This window comes from the organism of the source record quoted next, unplaced genomic scaffold, assembly GCF_019419815.1.
Source record: "Pyrus x bretschneideri cultivar Hongxiangsu unplaced genomic scaffold, Pyrus_bretschneideri_v1 Contig114, whole genome shotgun sequence".
NCBI lineage: Eukaryota > Viridiplantae > Streptophyta > Magnoliopsida > Rosales > Rosaceae > Pyrus > Pyrus x bretschneideri.
The window spans coordinates 590,786-615,663 of record NW_025999407.1 but is presented as its reverse complement, the minus strand read 5'-3'; the positions used below and the strand labels follow the sequence as shown (position 1 = coordinate 615,663).

General features: G+C 35.7%; 1 protein-coding gene across 4 annotated transcripts; it reads right to left on the bottom strand.

Moving 5' to 3' along the window:
* Positions 1 to 3,379: 3,379 nt before the first annotated feature.
* Positions 3,380 to 6,969, bottom strand: LOC103960613. 4 transcript variants are annotated; one of them, XR_007255774.1, is made up of 5 exons: positions 6,712 to 6,969; positions 6,523 to 6,607; positions 6,336 to 6,420; positions 4,531 to 4,650; positions 3,380 to 3,609 (listed from the first exon to the last, which is right to left on the bottom strand). XR_007255774.1 is itself a non-coding variant. In XM_048577446.1 (4 exons), the coding sequence occupies exons 1-4, from the start codon at positions 6,658 to 6,660 to the stop codon at positions 3,466 to 3,468; spliced, it is 456 nt and encodes a 151-aa protein (XP_048433403.1). In that variant the 5' UTR covers positions 6,661 to 6,969; the 3' UTR covers positions 3,380 to 3,465. The 4 variants fall into 4 exon arrangements, 1 of the variants encoding a protein (XP_048433403.1); XR_007255773.1 differs by having other exon boundaries at positions 6,719 to 6,969; XR_007255772.1 differs by having other exon boundaries at positions 6,523 to 6,969.
* Positions 6,970 to 24,878: the final 17,909 nt, after the last annotated feature.

Below are 24,878 nucleotides of genomic sequence, written 5' to 3'. Positions count from 1 at the left end.
TTTGTCCCGTTACTTGATCTCTGAATGTTTTTTTTTTTTGTGATTTTTTGCTGATGTGATCTCCAAGCATATACAAACAATTTTGACGGTTTTGATCGTTGAAATTAGTTTTGGAGAATTCGTAAAATGATAGATTGACCAACACTTAGAGTTTATTTATACTTTTATTAAGTATAACATAAGATTTTGTGGTATCCACTTGTGTAAATATTTTAAATTGAAGATCGAATTCATTCATTGTATTCATATAGGGTCAAGGAGTGTAGTTATAAAAAATCATCAAAATCGGAGTTAAAATAACCGTTAAATCTTGATTTTTCGTTTATAACCGTCGAAAAGCTTTGTCCCGTTACTTGATCTCTGAATGTTTTTTTTTTGTGATTTTTTGCTGATGTGATCTCCAAGCATATACAAACAATTTTGACGGTTTTGATCGTTGAAATTAGTTTTGGAGAATTCGTAAAATGATAGATTGACTAACACTTAGAGTTTATTTATACTTTTATTAAGTATAACATAAGATTTTGTGGTATCCACTTGTGTAAATATTTTAAATTGAAGATCGAATTCATTCATTGTATTCATATAGGGTCAAGGAGTGTAGTTATAAAAAATCATCAAAATCGGAGTTAAAATAACCGTTAAATCTTGATTTTTCGTTTATAACCGTTGAAAAGCTTTGTCCCGTTACTTGATCTTTGAATGTTTTTTTTTTGTGATTTTTTGCTGATGTGATCTCCAAGCATATACAAACAATTTTGACGGTTTGGATCGTTGAAATTAGTTTTGGAGAATTCGTAAAACGATAGATTGACTAACACTTAGAGTTTATTTATACTTTTATTAAGTATAACATAAGATTTTGTGGTATCCACTTGTGTAAATATTTTAAATTGAAGATCGAATTCATTCATTGTATTCATATAGGGTCAAGAAGTGTAGTTATAAAAAATTATCAAAATCGGAGTTAAAATAACCGTTAAATCGTGATTTTTCGTTTATAACCGTTGAAAAGCTTTGTCCCGTTACTTGATCTTTGAATGTTTTTTTTTGTGATTTTTTGCTGATATGATCTCCAAGCATATACAAACAATTTTGACGGTTTGGATCGTTGAAATTAGTTTTGGAGAATTCGTATGCCATCAATCAAGTTCCGTGTGTGTGTGTGTGTATATATATATATATTTATTAAGTAGATTTAAATCTATTTATTTTGTACGTATAAATTATAATTGACTGGTACACGGAATAGTACATACATCACGTGTCACGTGTTCATTATAAAAATAGTGAGATATGTCATGACAGTCATGTGTGTGATAAAAAGTTAATAACTTAAAAAAAAAAAAATTTCTCACCACTTCTATTAATTTTCATTTTTCCCTCTCTTTTTTGTTTCCTTTTCAACTTTTTCTTATCATTTTCACTTTTCCCTCCAACATCTTTCCCTAATTCCCTCACTTTTTTGTTTTATTTTCAACTTTTCTTAACATTTTCATTTTCCCTCCATTTTTTTTTCCAAAAAGGACGGCAAGTTGGCAAATGCATGATCATGCATATTAAATTATTAATTCATATGCATTATAATTTTTATAAAATTTAATATATATATATATATAATATAATTAGTATAGATAGACTTAATATTTTGGGGGTATAATTATTATAGTATATATAATTATTATAATTATTATAAATTTTATAGTTAATTTAATATATATATATATTTATTATAATTTTTAGGGGTATAAAATTGTAAAATTAATGTATATAATTATTACAATATTTTTTTAGGGGTTATAAAATTATAAAAATAATATTTTGCTTATCGTGTATCGTGTTTACCCACGTGTATACCCGACCCGACCCGTTATCTTAACAGGTGCTTATCGGGTTACCCGATAAGACCCGATTCGTTATCGTGTCGACCCAAACACCTGTTAATTTCGTGTCGTGTCGTGTCGGGTTATCGGGTCGTGTCAGAAATTGCCAGGCCTAGATGTGTCACAGCCCTTTGTGTTGTCATGGTCGGTACTTTGGCTAACTACATTCACTCTTTATATTTGGAACCATTTTTCAAAATGAACCTCAATATTTTGAATTTTCACATTACACATGAAAATGCAATCACCTACAAATGTTTCAGTTAAAAACTACGATCATGAGATAGAGCCTCAAGGTAAAAGGAGTAGATGAAGACTTGGAAATAGACTTTAAGAAAAAACATGAAGTACTTGGAGTTAACAGACGACTTGATGCAAAACCAAGCGCAATGACATTTTAGGATTTATACAACCGACCTTGCTTAATAGAATAAGGCATTGTTGTTGCTCTACGCAAGAAATTTATCATATCAATCAATTTATGCGTGCCTATTTGATTGTCTGGTCAATCACTAGATGGATGACGTAAGACTCATCTCTTAAGTGATGTTGAAGCCATGCTAGCACCACATGGACAAAACCTAGTTATTATGGAGCTTCAGCTTCTCCTGAATCAGTACTTCTCCTTCCAAAACGACGACAAATCACGTGGTTGGTTCCGTTATCAACTAATGGAGAGCCATTTGCTCAAAGAAATGAAGGACAAAAATTTATAGGGTTTCAAAAAACCCTTAAGCTGCAATGAGAAAATTTGCAAAGAAAATTTATGTTTTTCTTAAACAAATGATATTATCTACACTAAAGGGGTGAGAAAGTAGGCTAGGTCTTACAATGGGTTAGCAGCAATAATGTGGTTTAAATTCGTCTTTGGTGAAAATCAAACCGAAGACCCCTCACTTACAAGTAAAGAGGAATACCACTAGACCACAATAACTGACAAAAAAATAGATTCTTTTCCCTGTTAATAAGTTTGTCCATTCAGTGATTGTTCTACGATATGGTAGTTATGGCAGTTGGTGAAAATCAACTGCAATAATATGATTTAAATTCGTCTTTGGTGAAAATCAAACCGAAGACCTTTTACTTACAAGTAAAGAGGAATACCACCAGACTATAGTACTAGCTGACAAAAAAATAGACGCTTTTACCTGTTAATAAGTTTGTCCATTCAGTGATTGTTCTACAAGACGGTAGTTATGGCAGTTGGTGTTTCACATTGCAGCTTATCAGTAGCTAGTAGCAACCCATCATATATTTTCCAATTTTCCAATTAACCACACTGCACAAATTGGCTGGAAAATGGATGGATGTTCATGTCCATGCACTAAATGCATTCGACATTACATTTTCGTTAAAAATGCCAGGAAGAAAAGCAGTAGCTATTCATAAAATCTGGAAGGAAACCAGCCCCTGCTCTATACATAAACTACATTAGTTATGGGACTCAATCTGTTTGAAATGAATCGATCATCGGCAGGAGTAAAAACACTACAAGATAGCAACCAAAGCAGTTAATCAATTCATGGGTTTTGTTTGATAATGTATTCTTTTATAAATTTTGATTCTAGTTTCTTTGGATAAATCAAGAACTACTGCAGCTCACAATAAAAGGTTTAGCAAAGTTTATAAATTCTGAGGTTCTGATGCCCAGCTTCAGATCAACCTCGCTGCCGCCCAACCAGAAGAAATCGGGATTAAGTTTCTCAATTGCTTCATCCAAAATCACCTGAAACAAAAACCATTCATCATCACCATAAGAACAGCAAAACCAACAAGATGTTCTCGTCTTACACTTATTAAAACGTGTGGTGAGGTGTCAGTGGTCACAAACAATCACTACGGTGTCAGTTCATAGTGTTCTGTCATTGCGATCTTTTCTAGTACACGATACATTATATGGCTCATGTTAGGAATGTGAATACCCACTTGTTTCAAGTTCTACATATTTCAAACATTATATGTCTGCCACTCCCAACACTAATGCATGTGAAAACACACACATTAGGTCGTTTGTTGTCTGTCAAACCTTGCAACAGAATTCTAACCTCTCACTATCAATCAGTTTTTTGTCTAACAGACTGGGAGAAAATCATTAATCATGACAACCAATACAATGGACCAGCCGAACAGCTGGTCTGAAAGTTGGAAGGATTGAATCTATAAACAGGGCTCTAGGTAATTGAACCTCGGGGGCCTGTGTGCTAGACCTTAACCTATAATGAAAAACCAGAGGTGGTTTGTCTTAAGAACACCGGACAGTGCAGGTGTTGTGTAAAGAATGTGATAGTTATAAATGTAGTAAAATCCAAAAATAAGATTCCAAATCTAATATAAATACAAGATCCTTATATAAGCTTATGAGACCAAGAGCATGTTAGAGAAGAGTTTAAAAGAGCAAATGAACAAATAATCTAGATATGGGAACCACGGGAACCATCCCAGTTTCACTCTAATCGATAACACCGGACTTCTGAGTACATCAGTTGGCACAAAGTTGAATTATCAAGGCACAGATATATCAGAGGAAAAGGATCTTAAGTATCATGTCAAGCAGAAAAAATTCTTGTAGCATAAGAACATAAAAAATAATTCCAGTTCCAAAGGACACGAAATACATAGTAAATAATTGCATGTAACAAGTGCTCACAGGAATGTCTGTTTTCATGCCAACACATGTAACTGCATTGTGCTCAAATCCAGTCAATTCTATTGATGTATCCTCAGGTGCAAGTCTCAATGCATACCCAATGACAACAACTATCACCTTCTGAAATATACAGTAAAGTAAGAAAACCATATACAATTGAAGATCTCATTTTAAGGTACAAGGGGGAACAGAAAGAAAACCAAAGCAGCTAATTCTGGAAAACGTTTTTTTCTTTTTATTTTTTTTCATTTTTCATTCCTAGAGGTTTGAAGCACATTTTCAATATATTTAAAAAAATGAAAGAGGGGATGGTTTATGGAGATATAATAGGAGTAATACGAAAGAAAAAAAGAATGGAGTTGGACCAACACTTTTTTTGTTTTTCTCAACTGTCCAATGACTCAAACAGGGGTTAAGAAAAAAAGTTAACCAATACCGTTGCAACACGTCCCTATAAATTTAAGAAGGCTCAAACGGGATGGATTTAATTTTCTTAGGTAATAGGTTGCTAAGAATAATCATGTGCAGAGAGTTGGACCAATGTTCCTTCAGAGTGAAGGAAGAAATGGGATAAATTGAGAAGATTATGAACAAAGCCATGCCAAAAACAGTTGGGTGAAAAGCTCACACTGCAGCCATTCTAACAGTACAGTAGATATGAATAAAGAAAGATAGTCACGGGAGTAAAACAACAGTATTGAAATACTAATATGGAATGGAGTTGGACTAACTCTTTGTTTATTTAATCAACTGTCCAACGAGGCAAAAGAGGGTTATGGAAAAATGTTATCCATTAAGTAACAATGGCACACATCTCCATGGGTTAAGCAGAAGGCACAAACAGAAAGCATATTTGATTCAATGTACGCACAGATAAAAATCCTGGAAAACATTTTTTTGAAAAGTAGGCTCCCAAGAAGATCAAATGCAAGAGCCGGACCAAATATCTTTGAGAGAATGAAGAAATAAATTGGTGGACTCTAAGAATACCGTGCATAAATCCATCTCAAGAACAGTTGGACCAGAAAAGCCCAAAATTGCCAAAAATATTTGCACACTTCCAGACTATTATTGCAAAGAAGAAGGATGCATAGAAATGAAGAAGGACGACTGGAACAACTTTTCTATTTTTTCAACCTGTCCGACAAGTGTTGTGAAGAAATGTTCTCCTATAACATTGGAACACACTCCATGGACTTAAGGAGTATGATCAAGCCGAAGGAATATTTATTTGATATACGCACAGATAAAATCTTGGAAACCATCTTTTGGAAAATAGGTTTTCAAGAAGAACTATGTGCGAAAAGTTGGGACAACTTTTTTGAAAGAGTAAAGGAAGAAATGGGAGGAATCTGAAATTGCCATATGAAGAAAACTTGGACATTAAAAATTATAGTCTAATACCATTACATGTCATGAAACAAGAAGGTGTATAAATTGGTACATCAGCGTTTAAACGCATTACAACACCTACTGCAAAATCACATTGTATATTGCCATTGTTCATAACCCGTGCTTGCTCTGACTTTCAATTGCACATTATGCATTTGCCAAAAAGATGCAATGTTACCATCACTAGACTCCAAAACATGACACCTCCTATGAACTCACATTGCTAGTTTGCTACCTAATTGACAGTAGGAATTCTCCATGGTTGTACATATTAGATAATGCACTCATCAGAATTTCACACCAAAAAATAGAAAGAACATAACGGCTCAATATTCAAACATTTTGAAGTATATAAACTCAGTAATCGAGAACTTATCAACAAGTTACTGATTATCAAGAGACCAAGAACTGACAGTTGAATTTCTTTTTCGCTATCTTGCCCTCGTTGAGCGAATACAAGAAGTTCTTAACAGCTTCAGCATTAAACCGAGCAGTGTACTGCACCCAAAAACAAAAGGGTCCAAATTTCACATACCTCACACAATAGCATTGTTATTGTTTCGATTAAAAACATACCGACAAAAAATACACTATAAGTACCTGAACGACAACAACATAGTATTTTGAATTTTTGCGGTCACTACAATCAACGACACTGGATTGGGGTAACGCAAGCAAGGTCGGACTAAACAAATCAAAATTTACAAATGGGTTATTTCGTTTGAGGTACAAAATCATTTCTGATATTAGAGTTCAGTCAACGAAGACTACAAAGATTGAGTTGGGTACCAACTACCAAGACAATGCTTTTGCAGAGATGGTGGATTGAGGCAGCGCCGGGCGTCGAGAGACCAATCGTAGTAATCGGAGGGAACCCTCTTGAAGGCGAAGTTTTTTACGTCATTGGCTAGGAGAAAGGAGGAGAGGCGGGCTTCGTTGGCGCTGACGGCCGCGTTTTGAGTTGAGGTAGGGATGGGGGTAGCGGTGAATTGCGGAAGAGAAGTGGAGATGGAGAGCTCAAGCTTTGATATGCGTTCGAGGATTTGGGTTTTGGATTCGCTCTAGCTTTGCTAGTGAGTCTGCCATTCTCTGCCCTTCTCTCTCTGTTGGGTCTTTCGAGCTTTTTGGTTGGGCATGTGGACGACGCTCTCCTTGGAGCAACTCCAGCCCTCCACAAATAAGCTGGGCAACAGCCCATTTTCCCCCTCCCGCCAAAAGCCCACTCCACCCCATCCAATTAGCTGGGCTTCGGTGGAGGCCAGCCATCTACCCAGCTAAGAACTGACTGACCCAGTAACCAGCCCATCTGACGTTGGGCTGAGGCTAGCATGACGTTAGACACATGCAGATATTTTCTTTTGTGCCAGGCATGTGAAACACGCGTCAGTGGGTGCGTGTTCCTGACAGCACATAGAGGGGTGGGCTTGCGTTGCAGGCACACTAAGTGGAAGCGCAACTTGGGCCATGTGGCGCGACGATGGCCGTTGGATTTCCAACGGTAAAAAAACTTTGAATTTGAAATCAAACAGCTAGTGATGTGGCAAAATTTAGACCATTCAATTTACAGATCAACGATCCAGATTTTTCAGCAAAAAAAACTTTAAAAAAAATGTCTGAAATCTTACCTTTGGCCACGTGTCCAATTTTGGGCACTTGGATTTCAATCTTTTTGAAATCCAACGGTTCAGATTAATTAACTTAATTAAAATTGTTTGAAAATACAGAAAAATAAAATGAAAAATTATTATTATTTTCTATAAATACCTAACCATCATCTTCCACCTTACACCACATTTCAATATTTTCAACACTTTCAACCAAAGTTTTCAAATACTTTTGTGTGCAAAAAAATGGCTAATTGGATGGTCATCGAATATGTTAAGTTGTGTGAATGCTGGGTTCAAGCTACTCATGACCCGATTAAGGTTAATGAGATGCATTTGCGAGAACTTTGGAGTAAAATTACTACATCGTTTTGCGAGAAGCTTGGCAACACAAGAACGAGTCGAGGTCTTCAAGGTTGTTGGAAAAACCTCAACCAATCGCTTACTCATTGGAAAAACGATGTCCACCTTGGCTAAATGTTGTTTGCTCGGTACTACGCTCCGTCGTATTTAGTTCCATTGACCCAATATGTGACTTTCGGTGACTTTCCTTGTTGCACCTCGTCAAACACTAGAGATTGGGCAAGGACATTGAGGTTATTTTGAGCACCTAGAACACCAAAAAAGCATGCCAAATCCATGTATCAAATGATGTTGCCGCTTCCAAAATGATACTTTTGGCTTTTTTTTTGGTACCATAAGCTCCTTGCCACGCACTTGGACAGTTTTTCTAGGTCCAGTGCATACAATTCATGCTTCCAAGTCAGGAAAGCCTCGCATCTCACCCTTCTTCAGAAGCCTTCACAAGTCCATTGTTGTGGGTTTCCGGATGTACTCATTGGTGTAGATATCTTTGATTGCAGAGCAAAACCTCATCAGGAACTCTAGAACAGTTGATTTTTCGTCCTCGTAATATCATCCAATTGATCTACGGATGAACCATTTGAAAGCATCTGTAAGGCAACAGTAGTTTTTTGCTCAGGACTAAGACCTATAACATGAAAAGCTTCATTTTTTTTGCACAAAGTATGGATCACAGTTGCAAAGAACAATCATGATTATGTTGAACAAACTTCGTTGCAGTCTAAAACGATGTCTAAAAACATGATCAAGGAATACGCTGTTGGGGATAAAATAATCTTTCAAGAGATCATTACGTCGTCTTTCCCTCTTTCAAGAGCTCCCTGCCTTCTAAGTTCATCATCCTCTTCCTTTTCCATTATGAACGCCTCACCTGCACCATCCTTGAGATTGAACAATTCTTCATGTTCCTCAAACAATTTTTTCTCTTGCTTATCAATTTCATACAATCTCCTTGAAGAAGACATTGTGAGAACTCAAGATTTATAAACTATGAGAAGGATTATGAGCTAGTTTGAGTTTGGTGTATGAATTAGGATGGATGTATGGTTTATATGGACAAAAAAGAAAGGATGAAGTTGTATATAATGCCACGTGGCAATATGTGATTGGTTGAAAATCTTATTGAAATCTGTTCTAAAGGATTCTAAACAGATAGTGACATGTGGTGCAACAGGATTGGTTCAAAATCTTATCGGAAATCTATCCTTAAAATTCTTATAGAATCATGACATGTGGCGCTACAGAATTGATTAAAATTCTACATTGAAATCTATCCACAAAAATTGTACTTTCTGATAATGACATATGACGTGACAAGATTGGTTAAAAATCCTATCTGAAATTAAAAATAAAATTATTTTTTAATATTAAAAAAAATAAGAATAATATTTCAATATGAATTAACTAGGCAATTCAGTTTAGGGGTGGAGAAGCACTTCCATAGTTACTTTTCATTACAGTCAATTATTATTCATTTGGGTGAATTGAATTGACTCTTGACTAGAGATTTTAGGGGTGGAGTTGCTCTTATACCAACTCCATTTAAATTTGGTGTACCACCTTCCTACAACCTGCCACCTGCTGTTTATCATAACCGTGGTTTCTTTTATTTTTTATTTTTATATTTTTTATAATAAACGATAGATACTCAATAGTAAGAGGTGGAGGGAGTGGGCTAAGCCTTAGCTTGCCATAATAATGTGTTCTTAACCATGGTTAAAAGCACATAATCAATTTTAAATAAAATTTATAAATCTAAAATTAAATATAAAAAAATAAATATCAACAGTTGTCGAATCCAATCATGATACCCTCATGGGCAGCAAGCACCTCAACACACATGTTGACTACTAGAAAACCTTCGTATAAATGTATTTTAGGTTGTTAAGCCAAAAATCAATAAAAACTTTACTATTTAGTCATATATCAATATATATTTTTGTTTTAAACTTAATCAGTCATATATTTTTGTTAGTTCTGCATAGGATAATAATGATTGTCATATATGCTTTAAGTCATTATAAATAGTTAGAACTTGACTCTTCTATGAACTTTAAGTCATTATAAATAATTACAACTTGACTCTCTTATCATTCTCTCTCTCTCTCTCTCTCTCTCTCTCTGTTTACATGGAGGAGTCTGCTCAACTCTGTGGTAGATTCTTAATAAGGTCATCATCCTAGCGATTCTCCGTTTCAGCTTAAGGGTTTCTTAAGTTTGGTTAAAAAATGCCTCTATAAATGAAATTATGAACAAGTCTGTTTTTTTTTTTTTTTTTTTTTTTAAGAATGGTTACTAGGCAAGGGCAGGGTTGGCTAAACTCTCAAGGCATCACTAAGGGGAGAGCTGGTCCAGTTAAGTAGAGGAGCTTGCCAAGAGAGATGGTGAGATTAGATAGCACAGAGTTCTAAGGCCTGTAATTCAAAACCAGGAAACGAACACTTTGTTGCAGCGTCTAAATCCAAATGTAAAAAAACAGAACCAAGAAACAGACATTGCATTGTAGTGTTTGAATCTATATGAAAAAGTTAGTAGTCACGTGAGGTGTTTGAATAAAAAAATAAAAGCTGAACTAGGTATTGCAGTGTCTGTATCCAAAAGTGAAAAACAGAACCAAGAAATAGACATTGCATTGTAGTTTCTGAATCCAAATGAAAAACAAATACATAAGAGGCATGTGAGTGATGGAAAAAAATGAAACTAGAGAATGGATGTTTGAATCCAAAAGAAAAAAAAACAAAAATTTGGAAAAGTACATTGCTTTGCAATGTGTAATGCGCATTGACCCATTCCAAAATAAATATAAAAAAATAGAGAAATGCGGAGTTAGTTGAAGTGGGTGTTAGTTGTATTTGTAGTTTTTTTATTATTTTTGTTTATTTTAAGGGAAGTGTTATTGGGACTCCAAAAATCTCATTGTACACTCCTCACAAGTGTATTTTTCTTTCCTAATATAGAAAGTTTGGAGTGTAGAATGAGATTTTTTGATTGCTAATAACAATTCCCTATTTTAAATGCATTTAAGTATTACAATACATGTTTGACCTATTTGTAATTAACATAGCTGCTGTTGATATATGGTTAATATTATAATTTTTATTGCTTTTATACAAAGTTACCCAATACATAATCTAGTTAAAAACTAACAAATGTGTAGAGTGTTATAAATAGGCAAAAGTGAGAGAGAAAACCTTTTTTAGAGATTGAAGTGGAACGGGAGCAATGTATCTGAAATTAGTACTTGGTGGAATAACCTGCAATTTAAAATCTATATATGTGCTTGTCTGACTAGTTAGAAACACTCATCAACTAAGATCAGATATGTTAGTTTACTCACAGTGGAAGTAATCAATTCAAGGCTCAGTTTACTGAAGTGTTCCTAGTTAACTAAGCTCCAGTTTTAACTCTAACAATCTTAGTTGTATGGACTTATCTATTTGCCAATAATGATGAACATATATCACAAGCAAAGAGTAAGATAAGTAAACTTGAAAAGCGATAAATTGTACGAGATGTTTTTGGCCGGAAAAACCACCTTTGGGTTAAAAAACCGAGGACTCTCCATTGAGTCCAATCCATTAGTGTAAACAAGGTTCATACAAAGACCGCACAAGCTCAATTCCTAGATCCTTATATATGGAGCAACTTTACCTTTGTGCAACCTTGTCTTACACGAGATAAACTCCTTTGGTCATCACTAAGTGGTAGCTCCTCCTGAGCTCTTCACCTTGTGGCACCGATATCAACTCAAATCATGAAATGATATGATGTTATGATATGTATATATAATTTGGATTCAAACGACTAATCAGATTCTCTAGTCAAACATTTGAAGGAACAATCAAACTTGAATCCAAAAGCATGGTCTAAAAATGGATTTAAAGCCTCATACCAGACCAAGAACTTAATGCAAAACCTTAAAACAATTCAACCATAATATACAATGATTGGGTGTTTAATGCATGGAGAAGGTTTGGCAGCAAGGGTTCCATTAATGAAGAAGAGGCAAGCTCAAAACTTTGAAGGCACACTATCTCTAAAATAAATTTTGAACCCCCAAATAACAAAGAACCCTAGCTGGGGATCTTAACCCCAAAATCATCAGTTTGTTTTTTCACCTATCAAGGACACTTGTCGTACTACAAACTGATTAGAACAGATTAAAGGCTGAGATCTGACCATCAATAGAAAGCTGCTAAGAAACCCATATGGGCAGCTCTTAATTTGCATGCCTAGCTAGCTGGAAATCAGCGAGCAATTCTAACTAGACAACAACACTAAATAGAATGCATCAAGAATATAGACGTGAAATGCATATGCATGACCAAACCTTTTGAAGTAAAGAGAGCCACGTCCTTGAACGTTTAAACCTAGCAGCAACAACCCATAATTAGAGAATGTAGTCTAAAACTAAATTCAGCATGTGGTACAAGTACAATATTTCATAAGGAAAGCTAAACCTAAAAGTCTTGACTTCACAGTATCACACTGTTTTTTTTCGTAAGAAGGGGGAGGTTGGTATTCACTTTCTATTCTTGATCTTGTGTGTTGTTCTGAGGATACAAGCACCTCCCTATATACAGGTTTTGATTCGACACCTCTTTAAATGCATGAAGAAAACTTTATATACCAAAATAGTAAAAACTAAACTTATACTATTTAAGCCTACAATCTTAGGCTACAATTTTGACTTCCATTCTTCCATCTCTAGTCAAATTATGTGGGCATTCACACAAGTTTACAACACTCCCCCTTGGATGCCTATATATTGATATTGGTTGCCTAATTAAAACCTTGCTAGGAAAAATCCAGTAGGAAAAAATGGTAGTGAAGGAAAACAAGTACAACTTTGCTTGGATTAATAGTTTTAAGTATGCTTATGTTGCCTCGTTAAAACCTTGGTAGGAAAAATTCAGTGAGAAAAATCCTAGTCGAATGGAAAAGAGTACAATATGCTTGTGTCCTGGATGCTCCCCCCAATGTGTATCCCCCTCTGATTCTACATTTTTCAATTTGACTAACTAATAAGCCGAAGTAATTCGATACCATGCACCAGCTTTAGAAATGTACACTTTGGTAAGGATTTGATGAGTAAGTCTGCTAGACTACCATTAGAACGGATTTGTCTAAGATAAATAACTTTGGCCTTTTGAACCTCATGTTTATTGAAATTTTTTGGAGATATGTGTTTAGTATTATCATTGTGTTGAATCCTTCCTGCATTTGAGCAGTACATGATGCATTATCTTTATGTACGATAGTTGGAATGCTTGTTTTTTAGCATAGACCACACGAATTCCGGTGTGATGGATTATTGATATTAACCAAAAACATTCAGGACTGGCTTCATGGAGAGCAAGTACGTTCAAGTGATTGTAAGATGTAGTAACTAATGTTTACTTCATTGAGTGCCATGAGATTTGTATTTCCATAAGTGGACACATATCTAATTTGTGATTATGTAGATCAGAGAGAAAACTAGCATCTGCATATCTAACAAGATTCTAGTCATTTAAGGGGTTCTCGAAGTAAAGGAGGCATATGTCTGTTATCGCATGAAGATAGAATTGTTGGAGTAGAACTATATATTACTCACGAGTTGACTAAAAAAACTATATTTGGTCTAGTACATTGTGCTAAATACAATAAAGCATCTCTTGCACTCAGATATGGTACTTTTGGAGCAAGGACCTTTTCATCATTTTCTTTTGAATGGAATCAATCTTTCTTAATATCGAGTGATCGAAAAATCATTAACGTGCTGAGTGGATAAGCTTTACGCATGCCAAATCACTTTAGGACTTTTTCAATGTAAGTTGATTGATAGACCAAAATTCTGCTAGCATAATGCTCGATCTGCAGGTTGAGAAAATATTTTGTTTTCCTAAGGTCTTTCATTTGAAATTGGCTTTTCAAATATTCTTAACAATTTTGTTGAGCTCTTCAGGAGTTCTAACTAAGTTCATGTCATCGACATAAACTACCACTATAGCAATCCAGAGTTCGATTTCTTAATAAAGACACAAGAAGATTATACCACATTTGTTCACACTGTTTCAACCCGCATAATGATCGCCTTAATTTGATTGAGAACTAACCTGATGGTTTGTTAACTGTTTCAGAACTCAAGTTTTTCTGGGATTTTCATATACAAGGCAATATCTAATTCTCCATATAGATATGCAATGATGACATCCATAAGTTGCATATCAAGTTTTACTGAAACCACCAAACTTATTAAGTAAGAATGTAATTGCATCCAAGTACGTTTCTTCATAATCAATTCCAAGTTTTTGTGAAAAACCTTGCGCAATGCAATCTCATTTTTTTTTTCATTGCGCTTTCTTGTGAACACCTATTTGTAACCTACGAGGTTTATGCCATGTGGGGTTTGGACTATTGGTCTAAAAACACTTCGCTTTTGCAAGGAATTTAATTTTGCCTGGATTGCATCTATCCACTTAGGCCAATCTTGTCTCAGCTTGCATTCATCAATAAAGTATGGCTCAGTATCATCACTTAATATGATTTCAGTAGCTACTACGAATGATAATATCGTTGATGATCATTTCATTTCGATCCCACAATTCATTAGTAGATGTATAATTTATGGAGATTTATTTACTTTCATGTACTTCAGTCTGTTTAGGGACATATGTCTCATTAAGGACATTTTCATTTTCTAGAAGTACATAATTGAATTGGAGATTCATCATTCATTTTCGTTTCATGAATGATTTCATTTGGATTCAGATTGCCTTCATCTTCCTTTTTCAAGGAGCTGAATCTTTTGAACCTGGGGACCTACCACGCTTTAGGTGTGCAATGGATGAGCCATTTATGGCAAGTGTATGTGCAACTAGTATATGTGATTTTGTCACTTTTGTTGCCTCATTAATGTGTCTGGCATTTGATTGGTAATACTTTGAAGATGAACGATTCTTTTCACTTCATTTTCACATTGAGTGCTTCGAGAATCAAAATGTGACAAGGTGGATACATCCCATGTCAACTCTCGCCGTTCTTATGGAATGGTCTTTTCTCCCCCTAATGGCTGGAAAATTGTCCTATCAAAGTGACAATCTGCAAAATGAGCAGTAAAAATATTGCCATCAAGGGTTCCAAACATCGAATAATAGATGGTGAATCAAAACCTACATAAGTTCCTAGCTTGCATTGAGGTCCCATTTTAGTACATTGAAGCGATGCGATAGGCACATAAATAGCACAACCAAAAAATCGTAAATGTGAATGTTTAGCTAATGCCTAAACACGAGTTGTACTGAGATGTATTGATGGTTGGCAACATGTCTCAATCGGACTAATGATGCAACATGTAGGATGGCATGTCTCTATATAGAAACTAGCAATTTTATTTTCATGAGCAGAGCATAAACTATTATTTAAAGCCACTTTATAAATGCTTCTGTTTTTAAACATTTTGAGTATGGATACGAGGAACAGGGTGTTCAACATCAATGCCTAGTGTCATTCAATAATCATAAAAAATTTGGGACCTAAATTCACTAGCGTTATCAAGTCAAATTGACTTAATATGATGATCTGGGAATTGTGCTTGTAATTTAATTATTTGAGCAAGAAGTCTTGCAAAAGCTACACTTCGAGTAGACAAAAGGCAAACATGTGGCCATCAAGTAGATGCATCAACCAAAACCATCAAATATCGAAATCGTCCACAAGGTGGTTGAATAAGCCCACAAATATCACCATGAATTCTTTTGCAAAAATAATGGGGATTCAGCATCAATCTTTGATTGTGATGGTCTAATTACCAACTTCCCTTGAGAACAAGGCTTGCAAGGGTAATCATTTGATATAGCAATATGTCCGCTCAATAATTGATGCGCAATAGAGTTGGTAAATGATCCTACGTATCATGTTGGATCTAGGATGACATAGAAAGTTATGACAAAGCATGTAAATTTTTGGGTCAATGAACTTCTGGTTCACGACATTATCTGCTCAATTGATTAAGACAAATTTAATCATTGAGATCAACATTACGTGCTCAGAAAGCATGGATAAAAATGAACTTCTGGTTTGCCATTATTCTTATTTTTAGAACATCCACATTTTTATGCTTGCTTTTTGAGTAAGACAATCAAAGTTCAAAACAATTTAATCATAATAAAAGGGAAACTATAATGCCACTTTTATTGAATTTGAAATACAAGCTTTAAATGACAAGTTATAATAATGAAATAAGAGTACATTAAAAATAAAAATGATTTATCGGATCCATAAACTTCATTCCCTCTTTCAAAAACAAAGTCGGAAATATCTAAATAGGTCATGTTTAATTAACCTGATAATATAAATGCTGGATCATATGTATCCATTGGACCAGCTTGGTTGATGAAATTTGTCTCGACATTCTTTCCTTTGAATGAGGCTTGATAAAGATCCACAAGATATTTCAGGGTGTGACATGTATGCGACCAATGCTCATTGCTACCACACCTATGGTAGAATCTAAATGACAGAATGGCGACCATGGCATTTGAGGGAGGTCTCTACGTCCATTCACCTCTCTCCTATAAGCTGAACAAGAAGAAATATGACTATGCTGCTCTAGCAAAATGTTATGATATTGTAGATGACCTGACCGACTGGGACGGTAGGAGCAAAATGACAATAGTTAAATTAGACTACGTCAGGAGGACTGATAGAAGAAGGATGGACAAGGACATTTCCTCCCCTTTCCACAACAGGCAGCGAGGTGATGATGCTGAGACAAGCAGGTTCCCCCAAAGCCCAAATACTACCATCAATAACATCCTCCACATTATAAAAGATAAACCTTTGCTCTAGTGCCAAAAACCGCTCCTAGAGCATCTAGCCAAGAAAAATTTGGAGGAATACTATTCTTTCCACAAAAGCACTGGTTACGCCACTAGAGGTTGCCGGGCACTAAGGGTTCAATCGAAGAATTGCTGGATCAGGGGCATTACGGGGGCTATGTTAAGGATAAAACAAGGAATGAAAATTCAGCTGAACCTAAGGACAAAGATTGGCTAAACAAGCACACTGAGGATGAAGATCGAGGACAAGTGAAATCTACCAAGATGCGTGTCACGCCCTAGATCCAGGGTCAGAGAAAAAAATATGACTCCGTGCCTGGCGCATGAATAAAAGTAAAATATAAAATGAAAAACAAACTTTTCTTATAAAACAGCTCCAAAATCTTTATAGGGTTGACAGTTACACAAATAAATAAAATCTTAAATTCTCTCATCTAACAAAATCCTAACGGAGGTACAAACCAGAACATACCTCAACTGCCATCGGAACATAACACTTGACGTGAGAAAATCGTTAGTTGTCTCAAAGCAGACGTTCGCGATAATACATGATCTGTCTCCCTATAACGGGATTCTATGGTGACCTTGGCTGATAAAGCTAGATGTTGCAACCTCAGTCAAGTATTATAAGATCTAATTCTGCATCCCGGAAAGAGGAGTCGGAGAAATCAAGTCTGACTTTGCCACATCTCGACGATGCACTATGCAAGTACTTAAGTAGTCAAAGCAGAAGTCTTTTACCCCAGTAGAGGCTAGTGAAGTGCAAAAAGACGACGAAGCTACCAAGTAGCAACTATAATAGACGAGTTAAGAAGATGCCAAGCATATCTTCCTTGACCCTAAGCAGCGGTGAAACCTTATAAACAACTTGGCAGAGGCACCGAAGCTCAACCCTGCCAAATGCACATCCAAAGTAGATTTGAGCGATCTTGGATATGAAATCCCTCACTACTTTAAAAGAGATTCAAGCTCTAACCAAACGAGTAGCCGCACTCAACCATTTATCCATGCAGTCCACGGATCGACATAAGCTATTTTTTTTATTCAATGGAAAATGAGGATCAAGGCGAATAGGACGTGAATGCAAGAAAACATTTAAGCACTTGAAGAAGTACCTAACATGACCTTTTTACTATCCAAGCCGAAAGCAGCAGATGACTTATTTACATGCTTGGTAGTATCTGAATAGCAACAAGCTTTGCTCGATATGAAAACCATAGTTCAAAAGCTCTCATCGATGCGAAAACTAGCTACCAGAAATTCAAAAGCTAACTTTGGCAACAATTGTTGCAACCTGAAAGCTTAAGTTATACCTTTAGATGCACGCAGTCATCCTCATGACGTATTATTTCGCCCAATCTAGATGTGCGACAATAAAGGTGCAGACATTGGTAGTCGCAAAGTTTTCTGACGAACACAACAACTTAGCCCTAAAGGCACGCCACTAGACGAACACTAGAAGGATGCATTTGGAAGTAGGTTTCGTCCTCATCGCCCCAGAAGATTCTACATAGGAGCATTATGTACCTGCAATTGAGCATTACCTCCTGTTGTGTGTCACATGGCCCTAGCCGACCCTTGCTCTGTAACTCAACTTTACAGTGCCCCAATACCGGCAGTTAAGCATTGCTTCCTATGCGCGTAACATGGCCCCAGCTTTGCGGCTCCTTGCCGCGGCTATCTTGCATCACAACTTTCGACCGTGATAATCATACTCCGTTGCTCCTCACGACGACGACTTAAGCTCTACAGCTTCTCATCACGCCGATTATGTCCATGACTGTTTAGATTTTAAAGCATCCAACAACAGAGTAGAATACAAGGCTTTACCAACAGGCCTTTGGATGACAAAAAACTTGACATTGAAAAAGCTCGCAATTTATTCCAATTCTCAGCTAATCATCACCCAGACTACTGGGGAGTACACAGCAAAGCATCGGAGGATGGTGCAATACCTAGAGAAGGTATGAAGCAGCTTGAGGCATTTCAGACTTACACTCTCACTCAAGTTCAGCAGGTAAACAATGCCTACGTGGACGCACTAGCAGGCCTAGGCTCCAACCTCAACCATCAACTCAGATGCTCTATTCCAGTGAAGTATGTGGAAAGCCAAACATAAAGGTGGAGCAAGCAGTCGAAGTGTCACAGGTTAGTACAACTCCAAACTGCCAAAGTCCCATCATAGATTGTTGGAAATATGCCTTAAATCCAATCATATGATGATACTTTGTGGGCATTTCACATGTTAAACTAAACTAGCTTAATATAAGGGCAAATAGTATTGTTTCAAGCCATCTCATATAAATTTTATACACTTAAACAATAAATTCGAGGAATATGTAATTAGGAAAATGTGATCTAAAGAAGTTAGATTCATAAGACCATTCTCTTCCATACATATTCTCCTAAAGGTTCCTGATTATAGGATTGCCAATTAGGCATTGACGATCTGTTAAGATCGGTACATGTTATGTCTTCTCGCCGAGAGAGTGATTGGTCTCGAGTCATTAGTGTGATTGACATCAAGACAAGTATGTCGGTGCTTAATAGAGAATGAGTTATTGATCACGATCAACGAGGAGTTCTCATACTCATGTCATATGAGAACTCATGGTTAGGATAATGCAAAGTAGTAATTTGACATGAAACACCATAGTTGTCTTATGGTTAAGTCCTTAATCTTTGATTATGTTAAAGGGTAAATGCAAATAACCATCTACTAACAAAAAGAAACCTCTTTAATTATTTTTTATATAGATAAATTTTGGTATATAAAATTAGTTTCATTAATATTTTTTCTTTGAACAATAAATTAGTTTGATTAATTAGTACTAGCAGAGAGCACACACTTTGTGTGTGTGCGAACAATTTCTCTTAATATGTGCATATTTTTTTAATATTACATAATTACTGTTTTGTTCTTCTTATGTAAATATTGTGTATCAAAAGTGAGGGTAAAATTGGAAAAATAAGTATAAAAAAAAGGGTGAAATAGGAAAAATAGGTATATGATTGTCATTTTGTCATAAGGTACAAAATTACTATTTTGCCCTCCTCATGTCAACATTATGTATTCAAAAGTGAAGGCAAAATTGGAAAAAGTGGGGAAAAAGTTGACAAGGGCTTTTCTCTTAATAGAATAGATAAAAGTAATTTATTTATATAAGGGCAATTTAGTAATCATGCTAGTTTTGCTTCCGATTCCAGTGAATTAGGAAACAACTTATATGGAACCAACATCATTCCTCTCCGATTCCAGACAATTTTGGCTATCAAATATCATTTTGATGTTTTACAATTGATATCTACTTTGGAGATGCTCGAAGAAACACAAACAAGAATTATGTAGGGAGTACTTCTGATTAAGCCCATGTTTTGGTAGAGTTTCCTCACTTCCTAACCGCGAGGAACCTTATGTTGTTGTCAAAAGTGAGAATTGTAAGTACACAATTGAAAGGGGTGTTACAAAGGTTGACACCAACATCATCTCCACTATTAATGTGGACCGTGCAAAATGAAAGGTGTTGATTGGAAAGTGTTTGGGGAACCCGAGAAAGCTGTGGTCATCTATAGGGAACTCGCTCTACCTTGGACTAAAGGTGTTAAAAACTCCTTCTTCTGGACCATTTTGGCTACAATCGGTTTACATTGGAGTTCACCTACGAAGATGAAGTGGATTATATGCTACAAGGGTGTCCTTGTCATATGTGTGGCCACATTTTCCACATGGAAAGGTGGATGGAAGACTTCAGGGAATCAAACGCTATAACTTTCTTGAGGGTGTGGGTGTCCATTGGATATCGATACAGTTTAGGGAGGTGGAAATCATGAAGACCATTACTCAACTCGTCGGCCGACTTGTAAGGCCTGATGATGCGTCTATTCAAGGAAATATTTGTGAAAACTAGTTCATTTGAGTAACATCTAGGCATGCAATTAACAATTAAAGGCAGAATCATGCTTGTATGCACTCAAAACAAAACTTTACCCATGAAATTCTAAGCCTAGTAGTTGTGGTGAACCAAGACTCAACTTAAGACCAAAGTGAGTTGAAAAACTTTTATACCTTTGAAGCACCTCTTTTCTTAGCAAAGGATAATCACCCAAGAGAGAGGGCCTTCATTCTGAAGGAAGATTTGTGAAAAACATGTTCATTTAAGCAACATCAATAGCATGCAATTAACAATTAAAGGCGGAATCATGCTTGTATGCACTTAAAAAACAAAACATTTACCCATGAAATTCAAAGCCTAGTAGATAGGTGAACCAAGACTCAACTCAAAACAAAGTGAGTTGAGAAATCAATACCTTTGTAGATTCCTCTTTGCATAAGCAAAGGCTAATCACCCAAAGAGAGGGCCTTCATTCCTTGCATCTTAGATCCATGGATTTGGATGGATGAAAAGGTTTCTCCAAGTTCCCAAAATTGAGAACCTCTAATTATTCATCACCAAGGCATAATGAAGAAGAAATGAGTGACCTTGGAGGAGATTGATTGCTAGATGATCCCTCCAAGGTTGGCCGAAATTTTAGAGAGAAAGGAGAGCTTGTGTTCTCATCCTTTCCCCAAAAATTACCATATGTAAATTTTAGGCTATAAAGTCCTTTATATAGTCCCTTCAAATAAGTGACCTAATGGACCAAAAGCCCTATTCTTCTAACATGGCAAGCCTATAAGGTTTATTGGGCTTTCAAGCCCTTTGTTTATTCAAGTTGTCATACAACTTGAGTTAATGGGCTTGACATTCAAATCCCATTGGGCCTTGCGGCCCAAAACTAACCCGAGGTCTTTAACGAACTTATTCGTTTGATTAATTAACATATTAATTAATCCTAGCCTTAGATAAATAATTAAACCATTTAATTATTCTTACTCATCTCCGTTGTTTCTTCAAACTCTACCTTACTCGGTGAACGATCCATTAGGTTCCTTTTAGCGAGGCAGTGGGCGATTAAAACTCTTTCTAATCGATTGTGAATTGAAACTTACTTTCAATTCTCCCGTTAGTGATAATACACTTTTAGGGCTTCCACAAACCATGGTTGACGCCTAGCAGCATGTCATGGTTACCCAAGCTAATCAGAAGAGGTGGAGAACCTATTCAGTTTTAGGATTACAAATGCAATACGGTCTTTCTCTAATACAATACTCTTGACCACATTGTTTGGTTTGATAGTTTATTCATGTCTACTATCCAATGTGAGTCTTGTGCTTATATGATTATCTTGAACGTGATTTGGAACACATTCCTAAATCTCATTCATACTTTGGCCAAAGATTCAAAATCATATCATAGAGTATTCTCCCTCAAACAGTTTGAAGGTTAGAGATCCCTTGTTGCGCATTCACTTGCCTCCATGGCTAAGTGGCTTAACCCCAACGATGCCATGGACACCCTCATGATGGAGTGACTTTGACATAATCAAAGATTAAGGACCTAACCACAAGACAACTGTGATGCCTCAGGTCAAAAGACTAATTTGCATTATCCCAACCATGAGTTCTCATGTGACATGAATATGAGAACTCTTCGTTGATCGTGTTCAGTGAACTCATTCTCTATTGAGCACCTACGTACTTGTCTTGATGTCACACACACCAATGACTCGAGACTAGTCATTCTCCCTGAGAGAAGACATAGCACGTACTGATCTTAACGGACTGTCAATGCCCAATTGACAATCCTATGATCAGGAACGTTTAGGATGTGTCAACGAAAGAATTGTCTCATGAATCTAACTTCTTTAGATCGCATTCTTCCAATCACATATTCCTTGGACTTATCGTTTAAGCATATAACATTTATATGAGACGGCTCAAACAATAATGTTTGCCCTTAATATTAAACTAGATTAGTTTAACATGTGAAATGTCCATAAAGTATCATCATATGATTGGTTTTAGGGCACATTTCCAACAATCTCCCACTTGCACTAGAGCCAATCAGCTTAGTCATCAGTGATGATACCTCTTCTGTAGTCATTTCATAAATGGCTGAGTAGTAGGCCTAAACAATGGATATCTATATGTTATCCATAGAAGCAACCTTGAGAATAACGACGTCACCATTATACATGATTCTCAATCATGTGGTTCAGTCTCTCATTTGAGTTCGGACCTTGATGAGACCTTGATTCCCTGGCTTGAGCTATCGCCCCATTAGTGTCATACACTTTCTGGTTGGAACCGAATGGAGAGTTCATGAATGAACTTTCCCATCCAAACAACAATGTTGTAAGCTTCTATATGGCAATATATTTTGCATACATGATGGAACACATTTAAGTCATTTACTTTTAACGTTTCCACCCAAATATCTCTTTAGTCATAATAAAGAGATATCTCATTATCACTTCATTCATAATGAAGAGATATTCTATGATGGATTAGATTCATAATCTAATACATTTACGCTTCCATTACGTTACTCTAATTCTTCCTCATTCTTGAGGAATCCATCCTTAGTATTTCTTAAATACCTAAGGATTCACTTGACAGTTGCCATGGTTCTGATCCTGGGCTTGCACTGATATCATCTTGTACCGTTCTAGGTACAACTTATATCAATGTTTTCATACAATATGAAATACATAAATCACCTTTCTGCGTATGCATAAAGGATTCTATTTACGCATTATTTCTTTCGGAGTCAAAGGGTACATTCCCTTTGAGAAGAACAACTTCCTAGTCTCACTAGAATTGTCATTCTAATTGAAGTTTATCATCATATGAGAAACTTCCTAGCATCTCATTGTCTATTTTAGGGATTGATATAATCCAATTATATCTTGAAATCTATCATTATAGATTTCCATCCCATGTATATAGACTATGTCTCCCATATACATTCTATCATTATAGAATGTTTAAAGTCATAACTTTAACGATGAAGAATTCCTTTCATTTTCAAAAATTAATATATATCATGTATATATATTCAAATTTAGGAATATGATCAACTCCCACTAATCTTTTGTAAACCTAGTAAACAAAAGATTCATTTACATCTTTATGAGAAATCAAACAATTGATCTTTTCTCATAAGACGCTTATAGCTCCCACTAGCTTGCTAAGATCCATGATGGATGGATCTCTACAACTAACATGTCTTAGAAGTATATATCATATATATATGGGTAATTGATAATGTCCAACGAACTAAATCATATTTATGTTCATTCTTCTCCTAATGGAGAAATTCATTATCTTAAGATGCTACTTTCCTTGATATTTTTCAAGGAAATTAATCTAAAGTGTTACTTTTTCCTTGGATCAAATCTAAGGAGGTAAATACTTTAGACGTCTTACTCATCTACTTACATTTCTTGAATTCTTTGAAACCTTTTGCAAAGTATTCGGACTTGTGTTTATTCAAAATAAACTATAGTCCAACCGAGAGTGATCTTCGGTGAATGTCATACAACATGAGTAGTATTATGTTGTGGACAAGTGCCACTAACATCTAAGTGAATTAACCTCAACAACTTTGTGATTCTTTCTTCTTTCCAAAAGAATAAAGATTCGAACATTTCGCCTCTATACAATTTTAACAAGAAGGTATTGGATCCGGATCTAACGATCCAAAGCATCCATCTATGACCAACTCGTAACTTATGTTTTAGAGGTATCACAACTCAGTTGGGATTAGTCACTACCTTGCAACCTTTTGGGTTTTAAGCATCATCGTATTCTAAACAGTTAAACTACCACATCATCTCTACTATAAAGACAATTAATTAGATTACCATAATCTAATCATTCATTAATAAAGAACAATGTTTTGTCAAACAAAACATTCATCCATCTCTACAACTGTGACGGAATTATGTTCCTTTAAAATTGGGACGTAAAGACAATCTTTGGTTTTTCCAATTTCTTTGGTAGTTCATATGAGGAAGTAAGTACAATCCGCTTTCGCAGAGATCTATATTCGATTCACGTTTGGAATGTGAAGTACTTTCTCTTCTCTCATTAATCTTCTACCTTTTTATTAGCACACTTTTACAACAATTGTAAAACATAGTTACTAATACAGAATCATACATTCAAGTAGAAGAACCAACTGTTTTGAATTATTCAAGAACATTTTACAACACCTTCGGAAGGTGTGTTCTTGACACTTGCAAGACATTTCTTGCAAATACCCCTTCCAATGTCCATCCTTTC

Bases quoted from the DNA above. Each gene is read 5' to 3' on its own strand.
- LOC103960613 (XM_048577446.1), bottom strand. From the start codon at position 6,660: ATGATTTTGTACCTCAAACGAAATAACCCATTTGTAAATTTTGATTTG. The intron at 6,421-6,522 runs GTACTTATAGTG...TTTTGGGTGCAG, and splicing joins ACTATGTTGTTGTCGTTCAG to TACACTGCTCGGTTTAATGC. The intron at 3,610-4,530 runs GTGAGCACTTGT...TTTTTGTTTCAG, and splicing joins GCATGAAAACAGACATTCCT to GTGATTTTGGATGAAGCAAT.